This window comes from Ostrea edulis, chromosome 1 (assembly GCF_947568905.1).
Source record: "Ostrea edulis chromosome 1, xbOstEdul1.1, whole genome shotgun sequence".
NCBI lineage: Eukaryota > Metazoa > Mollusca > Bivalvia > Ostreida > Ostreidae > Ostrea > Ostrea edulis.
Window position 1 is genome coordinate 35,391,772 of NC_079164.1, and position 13,640 is coordinate 35,405,411.

At 36.8% G+C, this 13,640-nt stretch overlaps 1 protein-coding gene across 1 annotated transcript; it reads left to right on the top strand.

The window, feature by feature from the left end:
- The first annotated feature begins 8,173 nt into the window (after positions 1 to 8,173).
- Positions 8,174 to 11,742, top strand: LOC130049450 (uncharacterized). Its single transcript, XM_056147088.1, has 2 exons — positions 8,174 to 8,270; positions 10,909 to 11,742. Exon 2 carries the CDS (start codon positions 10,918 to 10,920, stop codon positions 11,713 to 11,715), a length of 798 nt encoding a protein of 265 aa, XP_056003063.1. The 5' UTR covers positions 8,174 to 8,270; positions 10,909 to 10,917; the 3' UTR covers positions 11,716 to 11,742.
- Positions 11,743 to 13,640: the final 1,898 nt, after the last annotated feature.

Genomic DNA, 13,640 nt, shown 5'->3' on the forward strand with positions numbered 1-13,640 from the left:
TCAGTGTTGAGCCTCGCAAGTTATTTTTGTGTTTTTTGTGAAATTGTCCCGGTTTGGTATCTCATTCTATTTATTTCGGCATTGGTCAGTATAGAGAAACCTCGATATTTCTATGCCTATTGTATAATTCTTTTCTAAGCGTAGTCTTTCAGTGTCACTAATTAGGTTACGTTTTCCCAAACACTGACCAATTATTTTTATGAATAATATATTGATAAGGTAACCCAGGATTATGATGTAATTGATGCAATGCATCTAAGTGTTTTGAGGTGGCAAAATTCGTCGGCAACTTACTTTTAAGGGCATTTTGTGAGTGCAGAATAGCCTAGTTTGGCGTCATGATGAACTCAGTCGTTGTGCGTGAGCAGAACCGGAACTACCGGAGACGTGATTCCTACACTACTGCGTTACGTGTGAACACTATATGGACAATATTTGAAAATTCTGTCAATATTTTGTACATATTATATATATATACCAGTATATAAATGTTGTGTCAGTGAAATTTGAATAAAGACTTGCATCGAGTGAACGACTTTTTAAAAATACTATTCACATTTTTTCGTACGTGCGATATATATATATATATATATATATATATATATATATATATATATATATATATATATATACCTTATTGAATATATATATATATATATATATATATATTATAATATACTATGAAACAGGTACACGGAAACAGAGGTGCGACAAGGGGAGGGGGAGGGGTGCGTGTCCTTTTTGACAACGTTTATTTTCCGTTATTTTTGCATGCAATGTCAACTATTTTCATATGAATGTAAGATAAATTGGGTGACTGTATAAGCTTCATCCATCAAAGTACATTTACGTCTATGCTGGATCTGATGAGCCCATATAGTGAAAGTATTTTGTGTTCTTATTATTCCATTCATTCATTTTCATTGGTCTGCGTCCGGCGTCGTTGGTCGTGCATTAACAATTGAACATTGATTCGTAACTTCTTGATAACTACCCTTCCATTTTTTTTTTCAAACTTAGTATGAAGTATCCTTGGGACGGGTTGGGGGAGGGGGGCAATATGAATTGTAAATTTCAGGACTCCTGCACCCCCAAGGCTGAGTAAAAACTGCCAAAGATTGACCAATTTCAAAAATCTTCTCTACAAATGCACACCTGGAAGAAAAACTAATAGGTAATTCACGTCCAGGTGTCTGACCTCCGCTGTGTTGTTCACACCTTTTGTTCCCCGCAACAGAAAAACGACCGAATTAATTATGATGTGATAATGGAGAGCATAATCAAATAGGCATCTGACTTCCAAGCGATTAATTTGAATTCCACAAGTAAAGTTTTAGTATTCGCTCAGACCACGTATTTAGTACAAAACATGTTCTGTTAACATGTACTGTACATAAAAGACAACGGATAAGAATAAATATGTACAAGAAATGCATAATGTGCAATTAGATATGGACAGATAAGACCATGATACACATACGGTACATAAATTATTCAGTGTTTTTTGTATTGGAAGATGTCATTAGTCATAAAAGGACTTGGTGCGTTTGGGACCAAATTCGGCCCCGCGTCCAGATTAAATGATATTTCTCAAAATTCCTTCATAAGGGGTATGTCTTCATAAAGTAATTATCATATGTTCGTATGAAGCTTTACTTATGTATTACATATATATAAATACAGTGTAATCTATGATAACGTTGTGTCATTTTAACGTTATATGCGACGCCATAAACAAGAAAAAAGGCTTTGCTACATGTATGAACTCATGATGGAAATATTGCATCTTTTTCGACCTATGTTTCGAGTTTTATGTAACAAATATGCACTTTGATTTTTATTTGAAAAGTTTAACCGACTCTCTCCAGAAGTTTTAATGAGTTGCAGATGATTCAATGCGGTGGATGCTACGATTTGAACGACGATTTGTGTAATTTTATTTAGTAATTGTAGAGTAACCCATAATTTTACCATTCAGCATAAATTTGGTTTGTGTCATTTACATTTGGATCAAATTGTATTGTTTTAATCTAAATGAAATGAATATCATTTATGTATATGTCGCGTGAGTGCATAAAGCTATACCAATGAGTAGACATATACTATGTTAAATTGTAAAGCTATACCAATGAATATAGACATATACTATGTTAAATTGTAAATTTGTCCAGAGCGTACTAAAAATGTGCTCAGTGAAGGCACACACTAAACAATGCTTTGTACGTCGGATTAAATAAAAAGAACCTGGAATTCATTCAGAAGTAATGTGAAAAGAAATATTAGAAATCGATGTTGAAGTTTTTAAAGCCTATATACACACATGTATATGACAATGGGACTGGGAAAGATCCATTATAGGAAGTGATAAGAGTCACAAACAACGTGATACGTTCTACACACGATTTGACACTGTCACGTGCAATGAAAAGCTAAAAATAATTTGCAGGTATTATTCAATGTTTTAGCATATAAGCGTGTATCACATCCGTCATATGAAAACAAAAAGATATGATAATCATTTCGTACATAAAAAGCCTTCAATGCATCGCTATTTACGCAATTGAAATAATTGAGTTATGAATCCTGATCACCGTCTCAAGCCACGTCCAACGTCCGCATGGGAGAAGATCGTACAGTTTTGGTAGCCCCCTTCCTCCTTCTACTTCTTGCTACATGCCCGATATAGTCAAAGAGACATCAAGAAAATAATCTTTGATTTTTCTGCCCAATAAATGGTTCTGCAATTCCTTTTCTGTCAGTCTCTAATGATGAAGGAAGTAGTGGTAGTCTAAATAGTACCAAAGTCAAAGACTTAAATATGACACTGCATCAGCATATATGATACCGTCAGTTAAAGGATAGTATATTGTCTAGCAGTTTGTTGTCAAAATAGTGAAAGGTGTAAAACGTACTAGTAATCAATACTTCGAATCCTAACCTGTATGGAGCGCCAAATTAACATAAACTCAAATAATTGAAGATATTTTCAATTATTTGAAGATATCATCAATTCAATTGAAGCTCGCATCAATTTGATTAAAGATCTCTTCAAAAAATTAATGATATCTTCAATTCTGAATTATTGCGCGCATTAATTGAATTGATGATAGCATTACTTCTTCAGTTGAATTGATGCGAGCTTTAATTGAATTAATGATCTCTTCAAATGAATTAATGATATCAACAATTGAATTGATGGGCGCTACAATTCAATTGAAGAGAGCAATAATTGATATAATGCGCGCATTAAATCAATTGATGAGAGCAATAATTAAATTGATACGCTCATTAATTCAATTGAATTAATGATATCTTTAATTCATTTGAAGAGAGCAATAATTCTTTTAGAGAGAGCAACTATATAATCAAAGATATCTTCAATTCAACATATCCACGATTGAATTAATGATTTCTCTAATTGAATTGTTGCTCTCTTTAAAAGAATTGATGCGCGCATTAATTCCTTATTCAAAAGAATTGTAAATAATTAAAGATATCTTCAATTGAATTAAAGAGATCATCAAATTATTTATAACGAGCTCTAAATTAATTATTGCGAGCAATATTTCTACGAAATTGATGCTCTCATCAATTGAATTGAAGAGAGCAATAACTTAATGCGCGCATCAAATCTATTATTGCTCTCATTAACTCAATTGATGCTCTCATCAATTAAATTGAAGAGAGCAATAATTGAATTAATGCGCGCATTAATTCAATTAAAAAGAGCAATAATTGAATTGATGATATCTTCAAATAATTGAAGATATCTTCAATTATTTGAGTTTATGTTAATTTGGCGCTCCATAAACCTCTATGTTTAGTAAACCACTGAGTATGAAGATAATCATCACATTATGTATATCTAACTATCCTTTCAATTTTGTACAAATGATTTTATGATATTATGATCTAGTTCAGTCCTTAGCACACAAATGTATTGATTTCCATGCCAGGGATGAGGAGGGGCCCGGAACCCTACTCTATATCAACGAATGGTTCGGATATAGTTATCAAGGGATGTTTTGTGCACATGCCACTCAATGCTAGAAGTGCTAAGTGAACGGAGGGTGGATGGGCAGAGTGTAAATGCAGGAAAGGGAAGGCCTCTGTATGTGTGAAAATCAAGCTCTACTTGAACACTTAAGACTTTGACCCTCACATTCTTTTGAAAATATATGATTTTCAGAATAAAATTTCACATACGAAGTTCTACATAACAGCCCCCTTTTATGGTAGTGCTTCTACTAGTAGTGAATACTTGTGGATTGATTGATTGAATATTGTTTAACGTCCCTCTCGAGAATATTTCACTCATATGGAGACGTCACCACTGCCGGTGAAGGGCTGCAAAATTTAGGCCTATGCTCGGCGCTTATGGCCATTGAGCAGGTAGGGATCTTTATTGTGCCACACCTGCTGTGACACGGGACCTCGGTTTTTGCGGTCTCTTCCGGAGGACTGCCCCATTTAGTCGCCTCTTACGACAAGCAAGGGGGTACTGAGGATCTATTTTAACCCGGGTCCCCACGGAACGAATACTTGTGGAAATGTTAGCTTGAAACGATGAATTGAAGACATGGCCCGAATCAACCGTTGCACAAAATGTAAACGTTTATAATGGCTACTTAAAGGTACTGTATAAAAATATTTTAATCATGTGTATTTATACATAATTAACTAATCATGTATACATGTATATCTGTAATACAAGCATGTAGAATCAAGGGGGGGGGGTACTATTTTTTTTTAACAACGTACATTTTCTGTAATAAAGATATATTTGATGACACCCCCCCCCCTCTGTTTTAAGTAAAAAACCCATTGCGGTTATACCATTTTAGATAAAATCGGGTGTTTTGAATCCGCTACCGCTTTGAGAATAGAAGTCGTACGCCACTACCCTCCTCCCCTCCGGATTTTTGGGAAAACGTAAGGTATGATAATAGTTGTACGTTACCTCCACCCCACAAATTAAGATTTTGAAGAACAGTTGGTTTTTTGTGTGTTCTATTTTCGAGCGTATTTTTTTTTTTTTTTTTTTTTTACACAATTTACGACAGGGTTACGTATCCTGGGGGTAATTAGAAAATTAACAAGACAAATACAGTAGATATTTAGCTGGAGCTCTTTGAAAAATGTGTTAGGACAGATCAGAGAGCTACAGATCCACTCCTAATAAAAACCTTCCATTTACGACCCCCCCCCCCCCAAACCAACAAAAAATCTAACAACGCACGGTTAAGGCCTTATATTGCTATATTCTTGCATTGCCATCTCATGAATTTAATATATAAAAAATCCTAACATATTTTCTTACTATACTTGTGTCTAAACATACCTTAAATTCAAATGTTAATTAAAATTTTTTAAATACTATACGACCCGAAAATTCACAGCATGAAATGATTTCGTTTGTTGATGTACTATGTAGAGAGACAAGTGATACAGAAACGCAACCAAGATTTAATCCAGACTTTTAAAGAGTAGACGAAGGACGCCGTGCGGTGAAAGCCGACAGAGGGCGGAAACTACAGGGCCGAAACGTCTCGGATCCAGAATTCTAAATTCCGAAATTAATGATATTGGAGGGGGTGTCTAAATTCCGAAATAGATAAAATCACAAATCTGTAAAAATGTTGGGGGCGTGGGATATAGCTATTCTCAGGATTTGGGACTTTTGCTCTTTCTATAAAGACATTTCATCGGAGCAGTACATCTACACGTATGTACGATCTATACGAATACATGTATATATAAAAGCGATTTTCCAAATGACAACCCGATTATCATTTAAATTATAAACGTGTAAAAATATAGATATTTTCATCAGTTAAATTATAAATCCCCGACATCTAATTGTAAAAGAAATCATCCCGGAAACATATCATGCACACATTTGATCATATAGCACTTTACATTTACAATGTATTTCATAACTTATTGCGAGCACATTGCGAGCACATATTGGATCCAGAAAGAGTTTCCGAAGGTTGAACCCGTTTTCGTAAGAAAATTTTGATTTGAAACTTTTAAAATTACGCATATTTGAGGGAACTCCCCTCCCTTGAAAACCAAAATTAATGAGAAACCCCCTTTTAATTTTTTTTTTGGATCCACCCCATTTTACTAATGACCACAATCATCTGGTTGATTATTCTGCCATTGAGAGAGCATAATATTATATAAAAAAAAATTGAAATATAAAAACTCAAAATCTGTAGGTCTAAAAATTTGTGTTGGGACACCAGCTCCCTGAAAGTGTCAGGTGTTTTGATTGAGACAATTCTTGGTGGTAACGCATTCGGAAATCCACGGTCGGTCGCACTTCGTTTACCTCCCGTGGGACACAACGCCAGTATTTTCGCACAACTCATTAAAATCCATGACCTTACGTGACCTATCGAGGACCAATGGGAATCGCCGTAAGTATTCCCGGAACTCTAAGCGTCAGCAGTAATGGCAGTGCCCATGATAGTGTGTGTATTGTTGTACCAATATCAAGGATCGGAGTTAGAGGGCCCTGTCGTCAAAAACTTCACTTGAACAGTACAGCTATACTCTAGAGTACCTCAACTTTCATCCAACAGACGCATCATTTGTGTGCAGCCTTTGTACAAATAAATTAAATCGGCATCAGGGCATGCAAACTCAACGAATCAATGGTCACGAAAGTGAACCAGATGAAGGAGGAAAGAGATAAGTTGTTGGGTGAAAGATGAAGAGAACGAACAGTGATCAATATCATAACTCCTATAAGCAATACAAAATAGATAGTTGGGCAAACACGGACCCCTGGACACACCAGAGAAGGGATCAGGTGCCTAGGAGGAGTAAGCATCCCTGTCGACCGGTCACACCCACCGTGAACCCTAAATCCTGATCAGGTAAACGGAGTTATCCGTAGTCAAAAACAGTGTGCCAAGAACGGCCTAACAATCGGTATGAAACACGTCAGACAGCATTTGACCCAATGATAGGTTGTATTGACGAACTAGATCGTTATAACGACCATAGAATTTGCGAAATGCTGACTTCAATCGAGATTGTTGGGTATGTTTATATTTTGAATAAAATTAATTTAAAAACAAACTGACAAAGAAGTTGTAAAGTACATCGGTGATCTCGCTGAAAGCTTTGTAACTTGTCCAACTTAACGTAGTCAAAATCTTTGCTTCGAAAGCCATGTGTATCTAAGCTCCCAATCACTGGAAATTGGGGGCTTTTTTCATTGGTTGAATATCGCAATAAGGAATGGTAATGTGTAATGTGACCAGTCGCATAAAGAAGCCGAGACCCACCTTCCAGCGAAAGTATAGGCGTTGTGTCCCACGGGTGGTAAAAGAAGTGCGACCGACTGTGGCTTTCCGACGATGCGCATTCCATTCCCTGGTGGTACATGGGAACAATGAGAATTTGCAGTAGGAAGTATTGCTTGATGGAAGTTGGAAGACAAGATGATGAAAACACCTGATCTTGCGCTGCTCAAGATGGTTGCCCTTGTCAACATCCATTTCATGTTAGATTTTTATATTGCGTGGTAAGTCTGGCGTGTCTATGACAATGTTCTAGTGGTATGCAATTGAGATTTTTTTTATCATACCATCCACACTAGATCTGTTCTCGTATCTGTTGCTGACATAGCGGACTGCTCATCTTTGCACCATGTGAAGTCTATGGATGTCCTTTTGATGATATGTCCCAAACTGAGGACGCACACTCAACCAGGGTTGGTTGGTCGGTTGTATATTGTTCAACGTCCCTACCGGTGAAGGGCTACAAAATTTACGCCTATGCTCGCCGCTTACGGCCATTGAGCAGGGAGGGATCTTTATCGTGCCACACTTGCTGTGACACGGGGCGTCGGTTTTTGCGATCTCACAAGAATAACCACCCCATTTAGACGCCTCTTACGACAAGCAAGAGGTAATGAGGACCTATTTTAACCCGGACCCCGCGGGACTACTCAACCAGGGCTCTCTCTCTCTCTCTCTGTCTCTGTCTGTCTCTCTCTCTCTCTCTCTCTCTCTCTCTCTCTCTCTCTCTCTCTCTCTCTCTCTCTCTCTCTCCCCCCTTCATCCATCCATCCATCTAAGTACTTAGCATTGTTGAGACCATGTCATGATAATAGTTTGACATACAAGTATCTTTACTTGCAAGCACATCACGAAATATTTCAATCGGGATCGGGATTCTCAACAGACAACTTGCCCTAAAATTGACAAATTCAATTTGAAATTGATGGGAAAGCCCGGAAACTAAGATTTGCGGTAATGTCAGATATGTTTATAGTTCTGTCAGTAGTTCAATACTCACCCCATGATGTGCTGAAGGCTTGCCTGTCCATAAATGCATTCTGCACATTTTATCGTGCGAGGAAATGCGGGAGACAAGCTTTGGTACAAGGTTTCCACACTGATTTTTGTTATACCTGGCCGCAGGGTTGGCAAAAAAGTGGTTAATATGAGTATTGACTGGGCCGATGGTCAATACTGGTCAAGTCTGGTTAAAACCGGTCAATACTGGTCGATTGAAAACAGTGCTTCCCAAGGTCTTCTGGTACTTGCTGGACATTTTAATGGTTGAGATATTACTGGACCAAATCACATTTTACCAGACCAAAATTTTATTGAGAAATTAATTCCCTATTGACCCCACCCTACCCTTGGGGCCATGATTTTGACAAACTTGAATTTACACTATATCAGGAAGCTTAAAATTTCATGTAAGTTTGAACTTTCTGGCCCTGTGGTACTTGAGAAAAAGATTTTTAAAGGTGTTCCCTATATATTCCCATGTAAAACTTTGATCCCCGATTGTCACCCTACCCTACTCCCGGGGCCATGATTTTAGCAAACTTGAATATGCACTATGTCAGGAAGCTTTCATGTAAATTTGAACTTTCTGGCTCACAGTGGCATCAGTGACGTACTTTATTAGCCCAAGCACTTCATCTCGATTTGTCAGTGGAGTAAACTTTTCCAACCCGTTTTCAACACCAGTGTTATGAAATATACGGGTTTTTTTAAAAACTCGAGTAATTCGCGTAACTCAAATTCAAATAGTTCAATCAAACATGCCCATGTTGTTAAAGTACTTCTAGAGTATAGTTTAAACGCTTTATTTACCTGTTATTTAATACCTAATTCAAACGCTAATCATGTATTTCATTAAAAAAAAAATTATCGGACACTTGGTCTGGCCAACAACTGATATTGATCAGACCAAAACAGAAATTACCGGACATTTGCCAATGTCCGACGGACCTTCGGAATCACTGTGAAAATTGTTTGGTCGTTATAATCTGTGTTATTGGTTATTTTATGTTTATCAGATCCAGTCCAAAGACCATTTCTACCTACGTAGCTACTTATAGTTACCTAGGTATTTAAATCTACTTCAAGTAGCTATTTTTACCTACTTTCCCCCTTAATTGCATTTCATGGCCAAATGCAGGAACGGCGTAATATGGTGTGTATCGAATTTCTTGATTCACTTACATTGACAGTAAATACCACAAAAATACTGGACAAAAAATTATTACTATCTAACCTTTCAAATTTGCATCAATAACTTCACTAAGTTCCATTTTCTAGGAGCTTAGGATCAAAGCTACGTCATAAGAAGTTTGGAATGTCTTACAAAATCTGTATTAAAGTTAAAGCTTACCTTCATGCATTTTTACATTAAAGGTTTTTGGGGCGATTTTTCATGCGTTACCTCTACATTCTCCACCCTCGTAAAGTATTCAAATTTACACTCCGAATTTTGCTTTGCATATGCACAACATGATACATAAAACGACTTACCTGTTTAAAAGATGCGCCTTTATTATTTATTCATATTTTCAAAACCATGTAAAAGTAGGTAGAAGTAACTACTTTAAATAGGTTTAAATATCTAGGTAGCTATTAACAGCTATGTAGGTAGAAATAGTCTTTGGACTGGACCTGTTTAAGTGGTCATTATGGTGAAATATTGTATAGCAGTCAAATCGTCCAAAATTAAATGAAAAATAATTAAAAATTTTATCACTATGCACAGTGTGTGAATTTGCAAATGCACAGTTTTAATTTTTAACAAGCATTTTGCAGATTAGAGCAGATTCACAGATTTTTTCACTCTTTAGTAGTGAGTGAAGTGACCTGAGCTCTGACGTGATGAGCTCACTCCAATGATTACACATTTGAGTCATGTGATTTGCTCTTCATCAGCTGAAAAATGATGGGGACTACCCATAATGCTTCCGGAAAAATGTTGCCGTCACTGCGGTATACTTCAACCCCGTAGATAAAACAAATAAATAGTTTGGAAAGTACCACAAATGATTTTAAATTCCAGACAAGCTTTCTAATACTTTCGTACGTTTTGTTGTGGATAACTGCTTGATTTGAAAGAAAAACAATTGCAGGTAATGATGACGTCACAATGCACTGTTTACATCAACCGTGTTATATTTTCCTCATTAAATGAATTGGCTCAAGTCGTGTTGTAAGATGTTATGAGTCTTCGCTCATCTGAACGGTCACACCGTAAACATATTAAGTCCAAAGGATCTTCTGTTAGGAGGTCTTCTACAGTTCTGAGGGCAAAATACTAACACTTTCTATAAGTTTTACAGATGTATAAATGCCGCTAGTTCCTGCATTGTAACAGTTTTCCATAGAAAATATACATGTGGACTGAGATTTTTTCCAATTTCCCCAATTTCAGTTTGTTTGCAAACCAGAGCTATAAAAACTTTTTTTTTCAAACAGAAGCGTTTGTACACTGAATGAGGGTAAAACTGGTTTGAAACTTAAAAACTAAGAACATCTTTTTATGATAGCCTATCGGAAATGAGACATTATTTTGTTGTGTGTAAGTTACATTGATCTATATATAAGTCAAACCATTGATCTATTGCAGATTAAAACTATGTGGGGAAAAACTTCAAGGTGGATGGTGATGTTTCGTTCTTCGCCAGCCCTGATGTGCCGTAGTAAAGATAATCCAGTGAGGCTGTTTGGTTGTTGGTATTACAATGCATACTCTTCATCAAGACACTACAGTGATACAGCCTCGGAAAAACCGAAGATAAACAGAGTTATAACCCCAAAGGATGATAGAACTCAGCTTCATTTCCGTATCATCAATGACCCCAAGTTAACACTCAGGGAGAAGCACATAATGGTGTCAGCCCTGATTGCTGATGTCAAGTTCTTTGATGAGGAATACGGGAAATTGGTGTATGCTGATCCGTACGGAAGAGATGTCCTTCAGTTTATGAAGACTAGGCAACTGCTTCCTTTAATTGGAATACCAGCAGCTTGTATAATAGCATATTTCATCCCCTATAGTATTTATATACAGGCAGCAATGGCTGGGGTGGTATCCACTCTTTGTGTGACAGAATTCTACAGGGCGATGACAAACATAAAGAAGAGGATTTTCTTTATTTACTATGAGCCTCAGCATCAAGTCTACACAGCATTGAATTTGACGGGGCTTCACGACTTTCAGGCAACACATTTTAGTGAAGAGGACTTTCAACCCAGTGAGAAAGACGGACCACACAAAGTTATGTTGCATGGAAAGACTTTTTCTGCATTTGAAGGAAAGGATGCTTATCTAAATGACAAGTATTTTGAAATTTTGTGGAAAGAGAAAATTGTTGAAAAAGATGATAACGTTAAAAATGAAATTGCTGAAACTGGAAAAGAAAATAACAGTTGATTGAGGAATATATTTATTTTGCTCTGAGTTGGTGTTTTTGTGTTTTATGATCTTAAAGAACAGAGATACAAATCTAACACTGTATCATATAAGTCCATTTACTTGATCAGGATATACATGTATGGCTCACCATGGGTGTGACCGGTCGACAGGGGATGCTTACTCCTCCTAGGCACCTGATCCCACCTCTGGTGTGTCCAGGGGTCCATGTTTGCCCAACTATCTATTGTGTATTGCTTATAGGAGTTGTGAGATTGATCATTGTTCATTATCTTCACCTTTCATATGCAATATACATTAGGTAATGCTGAATACTAAAATGAGGAACAGCTTTTTTAGATCACCTGAGTAAACTCAGGTGACCTATTGCAATTGGTTTTCGTCCGTCGTGCATTAACAATTGAACATTTTTAACTTTTTCTTAATAACTACCTGTCCAATTCTTTTCAAATTTGGTATGAAGCATCATTGGGACAAGGCAAAGGGGACATAAATTTTAAATTTCAGGACTCCAGCACCCCTGGGGCCTTAGGGGTGGGGCAAAATTGACCAATTTTCAAAAATCTTCTCAAGAACCACGCACATGTAAGAAAAACTAAATGCATAGTGATATAGAGCAGGAAGGCCTCTACCAAAATTGTAAATTTCATGATCCCCAGGTTGGGTGTTCTGACCCCAGGGTGGGGCCAAACTTGTTATATAGTGTTTATGTGTAAAACACTTAAATTACATCTTTAATGCTATTGATACTAAATTGAAAGTAAATAGATATTTAAAAAGAACAGATAGTCCTTTACCAAAATTGTAAATTTGAATATTCCAGGGGTAGGGGTTTTGGTATCGGGGTGGGGCCAAACTGGTCAGTTATTAAATGTGTGAACAATAGACATTTTTAGGTCACCTGACTAAGTTGACCTGAGTAAACTCGGGTGACCTATTGCAATCGGTTGTCGTCCGTCATCGTCTGTGGTGCGTTAACAATTGAACATTTTTAACTTCTTCTTGATAACTACCTGTCCAATTCTTTTCAAATTTGGTATGGAGTATCTTTGGGACATGGGGGATTTAAATTGTAAATTTCAGGTCTCCAGCACCCCTGGGGCGGGGCAAAAACTGCCCAAAATTGACCAATTTTCAGAAATTTTATTCTCAAGAACCGCACATGTGTAAGAAAAACTAAATGCATGGTGATGGAGAGCAGGAAGGCCTCTACCGAAATTGTAAATTTCATGATCCCCAGGATAGGGGTTCTGACCCCAGGGTGGGGCCAAACTTGTTATACAGTGTTTATGTGTAAAACTCTTAAATAACATTTTCTTTAGTGCTATTGATACTAAATTGAAAGTAAATAGATATTTAGAAAGAAGAGGTAGTCCTTTACCAAAATTGTAAATTTGATGATCCCAGTGGTAGGGGTTTTGGTATCAGGGTGGGTCCAAAATGGTCAATTATTAAATGTGTGAACTATAGACATTTTAACTTCTTCTTGATAACTATCATTCCAATTCTTTTCAAATTTAGTATGAAACATTTGGAACAAAGGAAACATAAATTGTAAATTTCAGGATTCCTACACCCCTGGGGCCTAGGGACAGGGTAAAAACTGACCAAAATTGACAAATTTTCAAAAATCTTCTTCTCAATTTAAGAACCACACAGATGTAAGAAAAACTAAATGCATAGTAATGTAGAGGAGGAAAGCCTCTACCAAAATTGTAAATTTCATGACCCCCGGGGTTGGGGTTCTGACCCCTGAGCGGGGCCAAACTTGTTATATAGTGTTTACGTGTAAAACACTTAAATAACTTCTTCTTTAGTGCTTTTGATATTAAATTGAAACTAAATGGATAGAGCAGGTAGTCTTTTACCAAAATTGTAAATTTGATTTTCTCCAGAGTAAGGGTTTTGACCCAGGGTGGGGCCAA

Bases quoted from the DNA above. Each gene is read 5' to 3' on its own strand.
- LOC130049450 (XM_056147088.1), top strand. From the start codon at position 10,918: ATGTGGGGAAAAACTTCAAGGTGGATGGTGATGTTTCGTTCTTCGCCA.